General features: G+C 53.2%; 1 protein-coding gene across 2 annotated transcripts in view; it reads left to right on the top strand.

Moving 5' to 3' along the window:
• Window positions 1-18639, top strand: part of FAM124A (family with sequence similarity 124 member A) — an 85014-nt gene that overhangs the window by 20095 nt on the left and 46280 nt on the right. Inside the window, exons 3-4 of one of the 2 annotated variants that reach the window (XM_077855835.1) lie at window positions 1037-1770; window positions 2233-3518. In XM_077855835.1, the coding sequence (XP_077711961.1) occupies window positions 1037-1770; window positions 2233-2289 (791 nt within the window). In that variant the 3' untranslated portion in view covers window positions 2290-3518. Of the gene's footprint in view, window positions 1-1036; window positions 1771-2232; window positions 3519-18639 lie in introns of those variants that run through there. The other variant, XM_077855834.1, reaches the window with a different exon arrangement.

Raw genomic sequence — 18639 nt, forward strand, 5'->3', positions numbered from 1 at the left:
TCCATGCGGGTCGGGGGTCTCCAGGCCGTCCACGCGGGTCGGGGACCTTAGAATCTAGTCACTGCCTAAAATGCTACTCTCCTGTATTCCTTACAGCTCTTTTTTTAAAAAAGATTTTATTTACTTATTCATGAGAGACCCAGAGAGAGAGGCAGAGATCCAGGCAGAGAGAGAACCAGGCTCCCTGGGGGCAGCCCGGTGCAAGACTCGATCCCGGGACCCGGGGTCACGCCCTGGGCCGAGGGCAGCTGCTCCGCCCCTGCTGCCCCCAGACGCCCCCCTACTCTCTCTGTTGTACCGTGAGCAGCGTGAGTCCCTGGCCAGGGCTCGGTTGGGTCAGCTGGGGACACGGCTGGTGCAGCGCCGAGCTTGAGGCGTGGAGAAAGGATTCCATGAACGTTTGTTGAATGAATGAGCAAAATAAACCCATGACTTGGGCAAATCTGAGGAGTGCAGGAGGATCGGGAACATCTGTGGGGTAAGGGGCTGCAAGTGGCTTCAGGGGACACGGAGTCTCTCTAACGGCTGTGTCATCCCTTCCAGGCCCGTGGAGATTTCACTTTCTGCTGTCCTAGAGCACACCCAGCCTGCCGAGCACAGGCCTCCCCTGCCCTGGGGTTGGTGGCTCCCCCTGGAGCACAGGCCTCCCCTGCCCTGGGGTTGGGGGCTCCCCCCTAGAGCACAGGCCTCCCCTGCCCTGGGGGTAGAAGGCTCCCCCCGGAGCACAGGCCTCCCCTGCCCTGGGGTTGGGGGCTCCCCCCTAGAGCACAGGCCTCCCCTGCCCTGGGGGTTGGGGGCTCCCCCCGGAGCACAGGCCTCCCCTGCCCTGGGGGGCCCAGCCCTGCCCCCGCCCAGTTCCCTGGGTTTGGCTGACGGTAGTGCATGTGGGGTGGGTTTCGTGGGCGAGCTCAGGGTCGGGAGAACCCCGAGGATCCTGGTGGCGGTCCAGTGAGCGCTGAGCTTGCCTGTACCCGCCGGGACCCCCCGAAGGACATCGCGACCCTTTGCCTGTGTTGGGTTTCCTTGTCCCCCGCAGGTGAGCTGTCGCTGGAGGAGGCGCAGGACCCTTTCCTGGTGAGCATCCACATCATCGCGGACCCAGGGGAGTCGCAGGTGCTGCAGGAGGCCGTGGACAGGGTGCTGGCCTGGGTGCACCCCGACCTGCAGCTGTTCCGGGTGTCGGAGCGGAGGGCGTCCCGGCGGCGGCGCAGGGCCTGCAAGGGCGCGCGGCCGGCGCTGGCCGTGGTGCTCTTCCTGCAGGAGGAGTTCGGCGACGAGCAGATCCTGCACCTGCACCGCACGCTGCAGCGGCCGCCCTGGCGCCACCACCACACGGAGCGCGTGGCCGGCCGCCTGCGGCCCTACCTGCCCTGCAGCCAGGACTTCTTCTCGCTGGGCCCGGGGACGCCGCTGTGGGCCGTGCGGCCCGTGCACTACGGCCGGGAGATCGTGCGCTTCACCGTCTACTGCCGCCACCACAGCTACGCCGACAGCCTCCGGCTCTACGGGCTCATCCTGCGGCGCAGCCCCAGCCAGAGGAAGGCCGACTTCTGCGTCTTCCCCATCTTCTCCAACCTGGACGTGGACATCCAGTTCTCCCTGAAGAGGCTGCCCTGTGACCAGACGCCCGCGCCCGCCGACTCCGCCGTGCTGGAGTTCAGGGTCAGGGACATCGGGGAGCTCGTGCCCCTCTTGCCCAACCCCTGCAGCCCCATCAGCGAGGGGCGCTGGCAGACGGAGGACCTGGACGGGAACAAGATCCTCCTGCAGGTACACGGGCGGACAGGTGCTGGGGTGGGGACCCCGGGGTTGGGGGTCGGGCCCGGAACCCCAGCTACCCCAGGACCTGGTGCTGGGTGACCAGGGAGGCGAGAGGAGGGAAGCGTGGGGCCTGTCCGGCTCTGAGTCCCGGTGGCCGTCGGCCACCCCGGTCGTCCTCGCTTGGCCCCTGAGGCTGCGGGGCCTGGGGAGCACCTGCTGGCTCCTGTGCGGCCTCCATCTGCTGTGGGAGCCTCCACCACCACTGGTGGCTCCTGGGGATTCAGACCAGCTTCCATCCCTGGGGCCTTGTCACGTGGGATTCCTGGATCCCAGTCTCCCTGCCAACACTTGGGGAGTTGTCACCGGCGCGCCCTTCACTTCTCCGGGGACCTCAGGAAAGCCCAGCCATTGGGGAGCTGCAAAATACAGTGAGATTCCCGGGAGGAGACACCACGTCCCTCTTCCCTCTAGCGCTCCCCACCGTGCACCGCCCACCCTTCTACCCCGACGGTGTCAGCGGGGCGTTAAAAGCCAGTGATCGCTTAAAAAAGTACAGTCTGATAAGTGTTTTAAGAAGTAAGTGATGCCTTTTGGAATTCTTGGTTTCATGAAGCTTGGGAAGGGGTAAGCGAATACTTTTTAAGGGAATGGTTAACCCTTCACTCAGTTACGGGAGCTCTTTGCCCTCCCAGCCTCCCCCCGTTGCCGGACACTCTTCCAGGATCACTAATTGTACTTGAGAATTTAAAATTCAGCACAGGGGGGATTCCTGGGGGGCTCAGTGGTGGAGCATCTACCTTGGGCGCAGGGTGTGATCCCGGGGTCCCGGGTTCGAGTCCTGAGTCGGGCTCCCTGCAGGGAGCCTGCTTCTCCCTCTGCCTGTTCTCTGCCTCTCTCTCTCTATCATGAATAAATAAATAAAATCTTTAAAAAAATAAAAAATAGAAATAAAATTCAGCACGTAGACTTAAGCAAGTCCTACACCTGGCCCCACTGATAAACACTTTCTAAACTCAGGCTTTCTGGGATTAATGTGTAAATCCATTCCAGGCATATAGGACTTTGTTTTTTTCCTGGAAAATCTCTGGCTCAGGCATCTGAGTTTTCCCGTGTGGCTACCTGGAAGGAGAAAGTTGACAGTGAGTTAGGGGCCGTCATCTCGAAAGGTGCTGATTGCAGTTGCTTCAGAGCCTTTCTTGCTTTTGACACCAGGCGTCAGAACCGTAATCCGCAGGTCACAAAATGAAGCGAGCATTTGGCACGTGCCCGGAAAACTTTTGTTAAAACTGCAGCCAGGCCGCCTCGCTGTGGTCAGAAAGGTCACCCCTGAGACGGTCCCTGTTTCTAGGACACAGGTAACGCTGAGATCTTCCTTTGAACTACACAGATAAGAAAGTGAAGGAAATCGCCTTATTATTCAGTGAGCCGAAGGCGAGCTAGCACTTGCTCTATAGTCTCTTCCGAGTCGTGAGAACAAAATTCTTCCGTGGTCGCAGACTGCCAAAGCCCTATGCAAGATATAATGCAGTTGAATAGGTAAAAGTAAACGGAAGGACTTTTTTTTTTTTTCTCTATACTAAAAGATCTAAATGGATGCGATTGTTTTGAAGGGACCTCTTCCTTTTTTTTGGCTGTAATTAGAACACTTTTTCTCTCGAGGCCTGTAATAACCTAAGTGAAAGAACAGAGTATAAAAGACTCCTAACAAAACAAAACAAAACAAAACAAAACAAAAAAAAGACTCCTAACTCTGGGAAACGAACTCGGGGTGGTGGAAGGGGAGGTGGGCAGGGAGTGGGGGTGACTGGGTGACGGGCACTGAGGGGGCACTTGATGGGATGAGCACTGGGTGTTATGCTATATGTTGGCAAATTGAACACCAATAAAAAATAAATTTATAAAAATTTTTAAAAATTAAAAAAAAATAAAATTAAATAAAATTAAAAAATAAAAGCTTGGCCGGGACCGTGCTCAAAGGAACCGTTGAAAGAGTATTTCGAAGAAGATTCACACGTGTAAATGGTTATAAAACCTGTACAGGTGCAGGCTTTTGAAGTTAGAGCATCAAAGTGTGAAAACAGTAAGAAAAACAGATTTGGGGGATCCCTGGGTGGCTCAGCGGTTAAGCACCTGCCTTCGGCCCAGGGCATGATTCTGGAGTCCTGGGATTGAGTCCCGCGTCGGGCTCCCTGCATGGAGCCTGCTTCTCCCTCTGCCTGTGTCTCTTCCTCTCCCTCTCTGTGTCTCTCATGAATAAATAAATAAAATCTTTAAAAGAAAAACAGATTTGTATCTTGGTCCCAGGAACGCGGGGCTCCGTCCCACACAGTGATATGTCGCGGGGGTCAATCAATGTGAACGGAGACGGCCAGTAGCCCCGTCACGATGCTGGACCGTGGGCATCCGCACGGGTCACCAGGTCGGAGCCACTGCGGATGGCAGCCCCTCGCTCTCGCGGGAAATAAGCTGGAAAAAAAAAGCCTGTTTGCTTAAAAGCAAAAGTGTATGTCTCCGTCTTCAGCAAAATGAAGACATCTGAGTCACGGAGAGGGATCCGGTTGAGAGAACACCCTCTCTCCACATCACCCTTAGCATATATGTTTCCCAAACTGTATTTTCAATTATGATTTTTAACGTAAGTTGCTTTTGCTCGGCTGGGTGGTGTTATATGCTGGAGCAGATCTCGGTTGGGTAGTTCTTAGGGGCTTTCTTCAACTATAACTGCATTTTATTTCCTCATCCTGCCCCATTAACTATTCCAGACACCTCCCCACCCTGATTAAATTACTCTGGAGAACAAAAGATGAACGTTCCCCCCCGCCCCCCGCCCGACTAGGGGAGCTACCCAGCTTTTTATTTTTATTTATTTATTTATTTTTAAGATTTTATTTATTTATTCATGAGAGACACACAGAGACAGGCAGAGACCCAGGCAGAGGGAGAAGCAGGCTCCACACAGGGTGCCCGACGCGGGACTCGATCCCAGGACACGCCCTGGGCTGAAGGCGGCACCAAACCACTGAGCCACCCGGGCTGCCCTACCCAGCTTTTTATAAGAATTTGGAATGTTTTTGACTAAGATCCGATAGGATGGAAAGAAAGACCTCCTCCTCCTGAAGCTCATCTCTCCCTCTTTCTTGGCACTTCCTGATCTGGGGGGAAAAAGGGAGGGAAGGGGAGGCAGGGGGCTGCAAGTGTCGGAAGTTCCCCAAGATCCCTCTGAAAAACATGTTCCTGGAAAATGTCATCGATGCTCGATGAGGGGCAAGCGCAGCTTTCCGGAGTCATGGTCCATGTTCCCTGAATCCTTCCGTGTCCCCTAGAGCTGAACTAATCTTGTGCCTCAGCTACCACAGGTTTCCCTTTACTCTTCCCTGAAGGATAGTATCAATAATAGATGGAAAAGTGCGTACATCATAAATACACAGCTCAACGAATTCTTACACACTGAATGTGTGTGTAAGCAGCTCCCAGATGAAGAAACAGGGCAGAGAAACAGAAGACAGGGCCTCTCCCCAGCTCCCGTGGCGTCCTGCCCTTAAAGGAACATATTCGTTACTCGATTTTGCACAAAAGGGGGAAGACGTACCCCATCAAGGAAATTGGGAATGTGGGCATGTTATCTCTTCTTTTTTGTACTTATTAGATGTCACATTTTTAAAAGATTTCAGGGATGCCTGGGTGGCTCAGCGGTGGGGCATGTGCCTTTGGCTCATGGTGTGACCCCGGGATCCGGGATCGAATCCCACGTTGGGCTCCTTGCAGGGAGCCTGCTTCTCCCTCTGCCTGGGTCTCTGCCTCTCTGTGTGTGTCTCTCAGGGATAGATAGATAAAATCTTTTAAAAATAAATAAATAAATACATATTTATATTTATTTTAAATATAAAAATATTTCAGATAGCTGACAATGATATATATATATATATATATATATATATACCACACAAGAAGACCAATAAAAATAATTAGACAGCAAAGGGATTTGAAGCAGATGGAATCTATTGATAGGAAAGTCGGATGAACCACAAAGACCACATCCAGAATGCAGGCATTTCCCTTGCAGCGCTTAGAGCTAATTGGTAGCCAGGAGCCACGTGCGTCCATTTACATTTAAATCTTGAATTCATTAAAATGCAAAAAAATCCAGTTTCTCTGTCTCGCTAAACGCATTTCAAGGACTCAGGAGCCACACGTGCCCAGCGGCCACCATACCCGATAGCTCAGGTCCAGAAAATTCCCATCATCGCAGAGAGTTCTGCTGGACACTATTCTTCCGCAAGAAGTCCCCCCGGGTTTGACCCGAAGTTCTCCAGCAGCAGAAACAAAGTGTGAGGTCATCAGTGATGGGATCCAGCGTCCGCGAGGTAGAAATAAGCCGTGTTTAGGATGCACAAGAGCTCCTAAGTGCAGCAGGGCCTCAGCAAGCGCCTGCCCACGTGGTGCTGCAGAGGGGCCCCGGGCGCCTCAAGCATAGTGCGGGAAAGAGCCACCGCATGGAGCAAGGGTGGGCAACAAAGTGGTCCCGCCTCCACCGGGGACGCGGGGACTCGGCTACTCCTGGGGGGAGTACATCGTCAGAGAGCCTCCCCCAATTTGTGTCTCTTAGGCCTTTGGGACATAGTAGCAGTGAGCTTGGCTCTGAATCCCCAGCCAACCGCCCGCCCCTGGCACACCTGTGCCGTGTAGCTGCTCAGGTGCCCAGTCCTAGGCCCCGGCGCCCCCACCCCCTGCGCAGCATGGAGGTCTCCTTGGGGAGCTCCCGGGAATGGCCAGGGCATGCGCCTCAGGGGAAGGCCACCCACCTCCTTTGGGGGAGGCCTGGCATGGGAGCCGCGGGCGGGCCGGAGCTCTCCTGAGGGCACGACTCGGAGCCCCCCACCCCGACACGCACAGAGGCACAGCCGAAGGCTATTGGGTTCCACAGAGGGAATGTGACGGCCGCATTAGGCCGCGGGATGTTTGCCAGCGGGTTGGCCTCCGCCGTCCCCTGCGGCGTCCCAGGGCTTGGAAGCCTCTGTCCGTGGAGGGTGCTCACCGGCGGTTCTCGGTCCGCATGGGGCCAACGAGGAGACGCGTCCAGAACAAGAGGATCTGCGTAAGGTTTAAAAGGCCAGACGTCTGGCACGGAATCGTGAAGCGTCGCCGGGCTCGAGCCGGGACGTCCTTCCCCGGAGAGCTCTTAGGTGTCACCCACACGTGGCACTGCCCAAGTGCGGCCCCGCGGTATTTGCGGCCCCGGCCTACTGCACTTGGCAGGACGCTGTCAAGGTCCTGCGTGCCGTGGGCCGCGCTGGGTCCCCACCTTGCCGAGCCTGACTGTCCACCGGGAACGGCTGCATCAGACCCCCATGGGTGCTCACGGGCTCTGGGCTTGCGGCCGTCCTGGGCTCCTGCGAGGAACGCTGCCATGCACGGGGGGGGGGGGGGGGGGCACGGGGGGTGCACGATCTGTTCACCCTCCTCTTTTCTCTTCTTTCGGGCGTCTACACAGACGTGCAGCTAGCGACCCGGGTGCACTTGTGTTCGACTGCCCGAGGGGAGGGACCCTGACTTTCCGTAGGCGCCAGTCCACGCTCCCGCCGGCCGGGCTCGGGGTGAGACCTGTTTTCCACGGAAGCGGAGAGCGCGTGTTCTTCGTGAGGCCGCGCCCCTCCATCTGCTCCCAGAGGCCGGAGCCTGGGGTAAGGCTGGCCTTCCTGAGGTTCGCCCTGCATCCTCGGGCTCATGTGGGTGCGTGTTTACGGGCATCACACCTGTGTCTCTCAAGATTAAGACTCTCCAGGGGCGGCTCGGGGCCCTTGCAGCCCCCTGGGGACCCTCACCCGGGCCTCAGGCTTCGACATCAGCTGCGCTACGACCTGCCTCGCTGGCTTCGTCCCCCTCTTCCCCCCCCCACCCCTGTCTTGCTCCCTGTGCCTCCCGCACGGGCCTGCTTTGGGTTCCTCAGATGTAGCAGGCTCGCTCCTCCCTCAGGACCTTTGCACCTACTGTTCTGTCCGTGTGGAATGACCTCCGCCAAGACCTTCCCACGTCAGGTTCCTTCTCGTCGTTCAGGCTCCCGAGACGCCTTCCCTGGCTGCCCTGGTTGAGGTGGCGCCCTTTCCTTGACCACCGCACTCTATTACATCCTCTCCTTTTCTTCCCTTGCTCCTATCTAGTTATTTTGTTTCTTGTTATTTTGTTTCTCTGTTTTCTTGGTTGTTACGTGTCTCTACTACTAGATCGTCAAATGGATGAATTTCTGAATGGATTTGAGGTTGGGGAAGAGGGCCTAGAGCCCTGAACCTCAGATGGGTCCCTGGCCACCCTCTAGCCTGACATCTGGGTTGTGACCCCCATTGAAGGGACCCCCCCTCTGTGCTCACACCTCCCTCCCCGCTCCTTCGGCATCTCACAGTCCAGTGGAGGCAGCATCACGCGAACCAAGAGGCCCAGGTGCAGGCCCAGGTGCGGGCCCAGGTGCGGGGATCTAACATGCACAGGCCAGGGCAGGCACAGGTTTTGCAGTCAAAGGTCCTGGGGTTGGCCCCTGACTCCTGCTTCCTAGCAGAGGGCTGCCGGGCGTGGGGCATTATGTTGCTGAAACTCGGTTTTCTAGTCGGAAACTCAGGGTAACGATCCTCCCCTCGCAGAGTTCCTCGGACACATGGACGGATGCCTTGGAGGTGCCACTCGTCAGCATCCGCGGCCACTGGACGGAGCGGACGGGTGTGGGTGGGGATCACGGTCGACAGGGGCTGCCGGGAGGAGCCGACGCCTGAGCTGGGTGTGGGTGCCCGGGGGAGCCCCAGGGCTCCGAGTCGCCGTCCTGACGGCAGGGGCGCATCTGGGGACCAACCGCTTCAAGAAAAGGCCAGCACCCATCGTGAGCCAAGGGCAAGAGTGCCGCGGACAATGCAAGCCGTCTCTCCTGGGGCGCTGTGGCTCCACCCCGCGCGCCCCTGCCACCCGCGCCGGCTCAGCCACCACCTTTCCGCGGGGCTCTCACCAGCCTCGCTGACACCTGCAGGGGCCCCAGTGCCTCTCCTCCCGTGCCCACCCTGACCTGCACCCCCCACCTCGCTGGCACCTGCGGGGGCCCCGGTGCCTCTCTCCTGTGCCCGCCCCGCTCTGTGCCCCCTCCACCGCCTCTGCGCCTGCTTCTAGCTGCAGGACCCCCGGCGGCTCAGGTGGGTGGGCTTTCTGCCTGGGGAGGAGCTTATGCAGCGGCGAGTTTAGCCAAGAAGGCATCGTGATGTGACAGGGATGCTAATGGTTTGCTGAGCAGGTGCCACTGTGTGCTCACGGCTCTCCAGCACCGTCCTCACCCTCTTGGCGTTGCCACCAGTGGGGGCCACTGGCGCCTGAGCTGGGGGACTGAGAAGTGCCACCATCGGCTGTGACCCGTGGGTGGGCGGGCAGGCGGGGTGCTGGCCCCGGCCAGGGCGGCAGACTCGGAGCTGGTGGGTTGTGCTGCTCCCCGTCCTCCCCCCGCGGGTGCTTCTCAGACTTGGGCGGGCAGGGAGCTCGCAGGCTCCCTGGTCCAGGAGCTCCCGGGGGTGGTGCACGTCCCCCCTGCACCCTCACCGCGCGGCCTCCGTGAAGGCAGGATGACCCAGCTGCTCCATGTTGGCTCCGCGGCCTGGGCTGCATCCGCCTGGCACAGCGTCCGCATCGCACTTCCCGCAGGCCTGGGGGGGCGCGTGGGGAGCTCAGGCTGCAAGCTGGTGGACTGTCTCCCGATGTTCCCGTGCGCCCCACCTCATCAGCCTGTACAACTGCACATGAGGGTACGTGTCAGTCCTGTATCCATTTTTTTTTAAGGGGGAAACAAAGAGTCAAGTCACAAGAAGTGTCTGGAAGGCGAGCAGAGCTTCCTAAGACTCGTTTGGTTTTCATCAGAATGGAATCGCCATTGTACCTTTTTCCTCTTTAAAAAAAAAAAAGAGAATCTCTTACCCCCCACCCCCATCACAGTGACCCAAAACCCACTGGAGCCCGTCTGTTTATTATTGAAGATATTTCCTTTATGTTATTTTACTTTATTGAAGTGTGGCCGACGGAGGACGTTAGTTCCAGGTGTGCAGCGCAGTGACTCCACCTCTGCCCGCCCGGGACGTGACCCCACGATGAGCCCAGCTGCCGTCTCCCAGTGTCATTAGCTGCTTGCCCTGCGCATGGCCGCGGCTTTTGTATTTTATCATCAGAAGTTCCAGCCCTTCCCTCCTTCGTCTGGCGGCCGCCGGGTGCTTTTGCGCAGCGACGAGCCCATCTCTGTTTGGGTTGGTCGGTTGGTTTTTGTCCTTTAGATCCCACACCCATGTGAAATCGTCCGTCCCGTGTCTGTCTTTGACGTATTTGCTGTAACACCCTTGGGGCCCGGCCGTGCCGCTGCAGGTGGCAAGACCGCACTCTGCCTCCGTGGCCGAGCAGTCCCCCTGTGTGTGTGCGCGGGCGTGCGGGCGTGTGCACAGCGCCTGTGTCCCTTCGTCTGCCCGGGCACACTCGGGCCGCTGCCGTTTCTTAAGAACTGTCGCGACGACCACGGGGATGAGCGTATCCTTTGCAGTCAGGGAGCCCCCGGCAGTGGTGCCGCCAGGTATGTGGTGGCTCCACCTTTAGGTATTCGGGGAGCCCCCGGACTGTCTCCCGCGGCCAGCACCCTGGGGCCTCCTTTCCTTCCCGTCCTCCCTTCTTCTTTTTATTTTTTATTTTTTATTTTTTATTTCTTCCCTTCTTGAAGACGGCCACCGTGACAGGTGTGAGGCGGCACCTCGTGGTCGTTCGGATTCACATTTCCCTGACCGGGAGTCACGCTGAGCATCCTGCGTGTTGAGCATCCTTTCGTGGGCCCCTTGGCCGGCTGGATGCCTCCCCAGGAGAGATGTGTATTTGGGTCATTTGCCCGTTTTTGTTTTTTATTTTTTTTAATCGCATTGTTTGCTGTCTGGGTCATTGTCGTTGCCGAGCTGTCCGAGTTACTTGTATATTCTGAGCGTTAATCCCGTGTCTGACGTATGACTTGGAAGAGCATCTCCCACCTAGGAGGCTGCCTTTTTTGCTTTGTGCATGGTTTTCCTCCACTGTGCAAAACCTAAAGCTGTTTCTGTCCTGTTCCCGGCCCTAAGCCTGGTGTCCGCTGCACAGCGCTACTCCGTAGACGGAGCTTGTCCCCCCCCACCCACCCCGGCGTCTGGTGTTCTCATGGGAGGCACACAGGGTGGGCCGAGGCATCCACCGTGGAAGCAGGAGGCCGCTGGGCCCGTTGGCCACCCCACGAGGCTCGTGGCTCCCGGTGCGGACTCCGAGGAGCCCAGCCATACTCTGGCGGCCGCAGCACCTGCCCAGACTACCCAGACCCGTTGAAAGTCCCCCAGAAAACCGTTCCCCCAAGCATCGTCTGGGTTTAGCATTCCTGCAGGATGTGTAAGTGACATCATAGCTCTTTCAGGCCTGGAAGGAAAAGTGAATTTTTTTTTTTAGGAAAAAAAAAAAAGAAGTGAGCTGTGATTACGGGCCTTGGCAAGACTTGGAATCAGATCTCTGAGGCAGAGGAAGGAAAATGAGGAATTTTAAGCATTTTTTTTTTTTTTTTTTTTTTTTTTTTTTGCTCTTAATCTTAGAGCTGCCTTCCCCTTGGCCTCCCTGTAGTCTGGTCCGTCCTGGGGTTGGTGGTGGGTCTGGGAGCAAGTGCTGCTGTTCCTGCGTGTGCCGGACGCCTCCCTGCAGGCAGCGCTGGTCCCCTACGGGTCAACCACATCGTGTCTGCGAGGCAGGGCAGGAAGTGGACGGCCCGGCCCTTCCCGGAGCCGCGGGCTTGAGCAAAAGCTCGGAAGGTGTCCTCCCGGCTCCGTGTGGTACTAGACAGGGACAGGGTGGCCAGGGGACCTGCTGGTCCAGGCTGCGCCCCGGGGTGCGACGTGCGCAAGCTCGAGGCAGCCCGGTGGGGTGTGCTAGGCGGGCATGCTGGGTGATTCCTTAATATTTTCATAGTTTCTAATCTTTATTAGAAAGTAATAAAACTGGGCAGCCTGGTGGCTCAGTGGCTTCAGTCCCGGGCATGATCCTGGAGACCCGGGATCGAGTCCCACGTCGGGCTCCCTGCATGGAGCCTGCTTCTCCCTCTGCCTGTGTCTCTGCCTCTCTCTCTCTCTCTGTGGGTCTCTCGTGAATAAATAAATACAATTTAAAAAAAAGAGAAAGTAATAAAACCAAAGTACCCAGATTTTATTTTGGAAATAAGAATCTAAATAAAATCTAGATTTTAGTTAACATATGGTGCAATAATTGGTTCAGTGATGCATCCCCTACGTACAACAGCCGGGGCTCGGCACCGGTGCCCTCCTTCACCCTATCCCCCATCCCCTCCCTCCTTCACCCCATCCCCCACCCCCTCCCTCCTTTACCCCATTCCCCCACCCCTCCCTCCTTCACCCCCATCCCCACCCCCTCCCTCCTTCACCCCATCCCCCACCCCCTCCCTCCTTCACCCCATCCCCCACCCCTCCCCCTTCACACCCATCCCCATTCCCCCTCCCCCTTCACCCCTATCCCTCACCTCCTCCTTCCTTCACCCTTATCCCCCACCCCCCTCTGTCCGTCAACCCTCAGTTGGTTGTCTGTCATTAAGACTCTCTTATGGCCTGTTTCCCTCTCTTCTTCTCTTCTTCCCCTTCCCATATGTTCATCTGTTTTCTTTCTTAAATTCCACACATGAGTGAGATCATATGGTATTTGTCTCCGACTGGCTTATCTCACGTAGCATGATACACACACTTGGCTCGATCCACATCGTTGCACGTGGTGAGATTTCATTCTTTTTTGATGGCTGGGTAATATTTTCTTATATGAAGACCACACCTTTATCCATCCCTCGCTGGATGGACGTGGGGCTCTCCCCATAGTTTGCCTGTTGTGGGTAATGCTGCTATAAAGAGCAGGGTGCAGGTGCCCCTTCGAATCAGTATTTTTGTGTCTTTTGGGTAAATACCCAGAGGAGCAATTGCTGGGTCGTAGGGTAGCTCTAGTTTGAACTCTTTGAAGACCCTCCACACTGTTCTGCTCGCATTCCCGCCAGCAGTGCAGGAGGGCTCCCCTTTCTCTGCGTCCTCGCCAACACCTGTTGTTGCTCATGTCATTAATTTTAACCATTCTCACAGGCGTGAGGTGATATTTCACTGTGGCTTCAATTGGTATTTTCCCCATAATCAGCAATGTTGAGCATCTTTCATGTGTCTTTTAGCCATCTGGATGTCTTCTTTGGAAAAAATGCGTACTCATACCTTTTGTCCACTTCTTAACTGGATTATTTGGTTTTGGGGGGGGCATTGAGTTCATAAAATCTTTAATAGATTTTGGATATGGGAATGACAGATTGTTCTTAATGACCCTATTACTACTACCACAAAGGAGCATTTTAATACAGTTTCTTTTCAGTTTTTGGTTTTTGGTTTTTGGTTTGTTCTTTGGTCATGTAAGTGGTATATGTCAGTTTTCTTTAAAAACATGTTCTGAGGGTGCCTGGGTGGCTCAGTTGGCTGAGCGTCTGCCTTTGGCTCAGGTCAGGATCCCAGGGTCCTGGGAGTCTGTTTCTCCCTCTCCCTCTGCCCCTTACCCCACTTGGACACTTTCTCTCTCACTCTACTCTCTCTCAAATAAAATAAAATAAATAAATAAATAAATAAATAAATAAATAAATAAATAAATAAAATATATATAAATATTTTAAATATACATACATATATATTCTGTTTACTTTTTTTTCTTACCTGTCCCAAAAGAGCTTTTGCTAAAAAGCTTTAGACCTTTTGATTAGTTCTCTCTTTCTCACCTCCAACCTTTTATCCTACGAAATGGAAATCCAAAACATTACTTGGAATTTCAGGACCTTTTTGCATGATTCTTGGGCCTCATGGCAAGAGCGTGGGTTCCCCGGACCCTCTGGAACTGTATGCTCAGGGAACTTCTGGCACCTTCTTTGTTCTCCCCTACAGCGTTGTCACCCAGAAAGTTTGAGTGTTACTTCCTTGCCAGGGTGGTCTAGGGGGGACACCTGTAAGGATCTGGTTAACAGGTACCAGAGTGGCCGTCATGGTGCCCACCCCAGCAGGCTCTCCGTACTTGACTTCTTTTAATTTTTTTTAAAGATTCTATTTATTTATTCATTCGAGACACACACAGAGAGAGGCAGAGACCCAGGCAGAGGGAGAAGTAAGCTCCATGGAGGGAGCCCGACGTGGGACTTGATCCTGGGACCCCGGGGTCACGCCCTGGGCCAGGGGCAGGTGCTCAACCACTGAGCCACCCAGACATCCCACTCGACTGCTCTTAAAACAGCACTGCATGGCCAGCAGCACCAAAGGTCAGGCTCACCCACCCAGCCACCCGCGGGAGGGCAGAGAGTGCCCCAGGCCCTGCAGCCCCTGCCTGTCCCATCGAGTGACCTCCCCCCCTGCTGTGTGGGCTGGGCTGTGCACCCGAAGGAGGCATGGAGGAGGAGAGGGTTCGGGCCCTGGGGGGGAGCAGAGCCTGGACCGCCTACTGCGCTGGTCCTCGGGCTGTGTGCACACCTGCAAAGGGCTGTGGCCTGTGCGCCCCAGTGCCCCCCCCACCGGGCCTCCTGGGTGATCTGGGTGGGTAGGCCGCTCCCTGGGTGCCCCAGAGTGGGGCGGGGGGCTGCGTGGGGCGCCGTGCACCCCGGCTGAGCAGTCGTGGTGACACATGCGTGATGCAGCCACAGCTCCACGAGGCCTCACAGTAAGGCTTCTGCTCGGCTGAGTGGCCTCGTCCAAGTGGGCAGCAGACCCAGGGACTCTTAGGAGAGGACCTGCGTGGGTCAGAGGCGCTTCGCTGGGTGCAGATCCCTCTGGGCCCTTTGGGAGGCAGGCGAGGCCGCACAGTCCCTCCTTTCATGTCTGCTTGTTCACAATGTCGTGTAACGCTGTTTGGTTTTATTCTATATTCTTCAATCCCACTTGATGTCTGTATTTGGCATTTATAGATTACCTACCGCCTTACTTCTAGAAATAGTCTAAGTAAATATATAAATCACAGAATAGTTGTCCTAAGAGATGAGAAAGTGTATAGACGGGCAAGGACAGACCAAAGGGAGCTGAGGATTATATGTTGAGCTTCCTGGAAGCCAAAGCAAAAAGAGAAGCACAACGTTCATGATTAGATTAAAAAGACAATCCAGACCCCAAAACACAGATGTTTCCGGGCGCTGAATCTCAGTAGGTTCCTTTTATAAGACTCGCTCCAGGTGACAGTGGGCGGTCCTCAACTATAACTTTTGGAAGATGCGGGAATGTTCTTTGTGTGGCCACAGATGAAGTCGAGGGAGACTGGTTACTCTAATAGCCAGAACCATTCACGTCCGCTCAGGAACCATACTCTGATGCCTGTGACTGTTCTCTGCCGAAGGCCTAGGAGGAGGAAATCAATTAGAAATGGCACAAACCAATCCTTAAAATGGCAGGATGGGAGCCACCGCTCGGGGGACCCACCGGGCACCTTCTGTCCCTGCCGGGTGTCCTCGCTCCTCGTCTCCTAGGGCTGCTCCAGAGCCAAGGCAACTCCTGCTGCTGATCCCTCCTTGGGACTCGGTCTTCACCCCTTCCCAGCACCCCAGCTCCCGATTATCAGTCCCCGGTGTGGCTGGGCTTGGTGGCTGTGCTCTGAGATGTCTTCCGCTGCAGCCGAATAGAGCTCCAGAATCACATATACCGTGGCGTCTTCCATAGCAACAGCTTCCACTTCTTAACATGTATCTGTGTCTCTCTGAACATTTTTTAAAAATTTATTTAATTTAGGCTTTAGCCCCCCAATAGCTGAGAATCCTTTCTCTTACCATTTTGCATATTACAAAAATGACGATCCCAAGTTTGGCCTTTGAGCCAGGGTGTGCATTTATATCCCATGTCTTCCAAATGCTTAGCTCTGTGACCCTGGGCAAGTTAATGTTCCCTCTCTGTGCCTCAGTTTCCATATCTGTCAAAGGAGGGTAATAAAAATAAGCACCTGGTAGGACCGCTCTATCAGGCAGGGGTCCCTCGGGCTTATGAGTGGTCTGGCATAAGGTCTGTATATCGTCATGGGAGCTGGTGGAGAAGGCTATGTGGGGCCTGAGATCTCCCCAGATCTGATCGACGGGTAGGAGGGGAAACTGAAAAAAAAAAAAAAAAAAAAAAAAAAAAGGAGGGGAAACTGGTTGGAAGTCGAGGAGATCAGGGCAATGTTGTGATGGACCTGCGAGGCACCTGACCAGGCCCAGCGAAGCTGACATGATGGAGGTCCAGAGGAGGCTGGAGGCTGCAGGCCCAGGAGCCACCCGTGCCCACCAGGTGAGCCCGTGGGTCAGCTCCGCGTGTGCAAGCGGCCCGAGTGCCCAGCACCCTGCTCCGACCCGTAGATTGTGAGAAGTGGCTGCCCCTACCTTTCCACTTCACATCCCAGGCACATTTCTCTTGTGACCAACAGAATCGCACAGAGAAGGGAATTCCAGGAGACGTAGTTCAGTAGCTGCTAGGTTGACACAATGCAAAGCCCTGGAGGTGGGTTATGGGGTGAAGTCCATAAAATAGAGGGAAAGGATTGATTTCTAATTTTTGTCTAGTTTTATTGAGGTGTAACTGACATAGAGTACCGTATAACTTTAAGACGTGCAGCACAATTGGTAGACCCACACGTATCGTGAAAAGTTTCGCGACCACCAGCCATTTCATATAGTTACCAAAAAAAAAAATAAAGTTTTTTCCTTGTGATGAGAATTCTTTGGATTTACACCTAACAACTTTGAAACATACCATGCAGCAATGTTAACTGTGGTCACCATGTACTTTACATCCCTGGTACTTATTTCTCTTAATAACTGCAACTCTGTACTTTTGGACCAGTTTCACCGAATTCCAACACCTCCCACCCAACCTCTGGTAACCACAAATCTGATCTTTTTTTTCCTATGAGCCGGCTTTTTCATAGATTCCACATATAGGTGGGATCATGTGGTATTTGCCTTCCTCTGTATGATACACTTCACATGACATGATGCCCTCAAGATGTATCAGCGTCGTCACAAATGGCAGGATTTCCTTCTTTTTAATGGCTCAGTAATATCCCATCATATAGACATACCACAGTAGTTTACTCAGACATTGGTGGACACTTAGGTTGTTTCCACGTAATTGTAAATAATACTACTATTATGTATAATAATACATAATAATACTAAGCTATGAACGTGCGGGTTCACATATTTCTCCGACATAGTGATTTTTTTTTTCCTTTGGACATAACACCCAGAAGTGGAATTGCTGGATCATATGGTAATTCTATTTTTAATTATTTGAGCAGCCGCCATCCTGTTTTCCGCATAGGCTGCACCAATTCACACCCCCACCCACAGCGCATCAGGGTTTCCTTTTCTCTGCATCCTGGCCGGCGTTCGTTACCTCTTGCCTTTTTGATGATGGGCATTCTTACAGGTGTGAGGCCGTATCTTATTGTGGTTTTGATTTGCATTTCCCCATTGATTAGTGATGTTGAGCACCTGTTAGCTATTTGTGTACCTCCTTGGAAACATGACTATTCAGATCCTTTGCCCATTTTTAAAGAGATTTTACTTATTTATTTGTTAGAGAGAGCATGAGTAGAGGGAGGAAGGAGGAGCAGAGGGAGACGGAGAAGCAGGCCCCTTGCTGAGTGCAGAGCCCCACATGGGGCTTTTTCCACGACCCTGAGATCATGACCTGAACTGAAACCAAGAGTCAATGAATGCTTAACTGTCTGAGCCACCCAAGTGCCTCGTTTTTCCATTTTTAAATTGCATTATTTGATTTTTCTGCTATTGAATAATGGGTTCTTTTTACATCTATGTGATATTTCATATAATTATGTATTTTATATTTTATATTAAAACAGTATACATGATATATATAAGTAATCAGATATATGATTTTCCTTTTTTTCCCCCATTCCATAGGGGTTCATTTCCTTTTGTTGATTTTTTTTTTCTGTAAAGAAGCTTTTTAGTTTGATATCATCCCCCTTGTTTGTTTTTTATTTTGTTGCTTGTTCTTTAGGGATCATATCCAAAAGCTCATTGCCAAAACCCATGTCAAGGAGTTTTTTTCCCCATGTTTTCATTTAGGAATTTCATGGTTTCTAATTTTACATTTAAGTCTTTGATTCATTTTGAGTTAGTTTTGTGAGTGGTAAGAGTCTCCTTTCTTTCTTTTACGTGTGAATATCCAATTTCTCAAGTAGCATTAATTAAAAAACTGCCTTTTCTCCATTCGGTATTCTTGGCCCCGTTGTCAAATATTAGTTGACCATATATGCGTTTATTTCTCATCTGTCAGGTGGGTTCTTTTGGTCTGTGCATTTGGTTTTATGCCAGTCCCACACTGTTTTGATTATTATAGCTTTATAAATTAGCTTCAGATCTAGAAGTGTGATGCCTGTAGCTTCGTTCCTCCTTTTCAAGATTGCTTTGAATATTTGGGGTCTTTTGGAGTTCCATGTAAACTTTAGGTTTTTCTACTTCTGTAATAAATGGCATCAAAACCTTGATTAGGATTACATTGACTCTACACAAGGCTTTGGGTGGTGTAGACATTTTAATATTAGTTCTTCTCATCCGTACACATTGAACCCCTATTTGTGTCTTCATCAGATTATTTCATCATTATCTTGTAGTTTTCAATGTAGAGAATGTTAATGTCTTTGGTTAAATCTATCCCTAATTTATTGGCTTTGATGCTGTCGTAAAATGGCATCATTTTCTTCATTTCTTTTTCAAATAATTTCCTGTTACAGAAATGCTACTGATTTTTGAATAGTTAATTTTGTATCCTGCAACTTCCTTGAATGCATTGATTAGATTGAACAGGTTTTTGGTGG

The sequence above is a fragment of the Canis aureus genome, chromosome 17 (assembly GCF_053574225.1).
Source record: "Canis aureus isolate CA01 chromosome 17, VMU_Caureus_v.1.0, whole genome shotgun sequence".
NCBI classification, from domain to species: domain Eukaryota; kingdom Metazoa; phylum Chordata; class Mammalia; order Carnivora; family Canidae; genus Canis; species Canis aureus.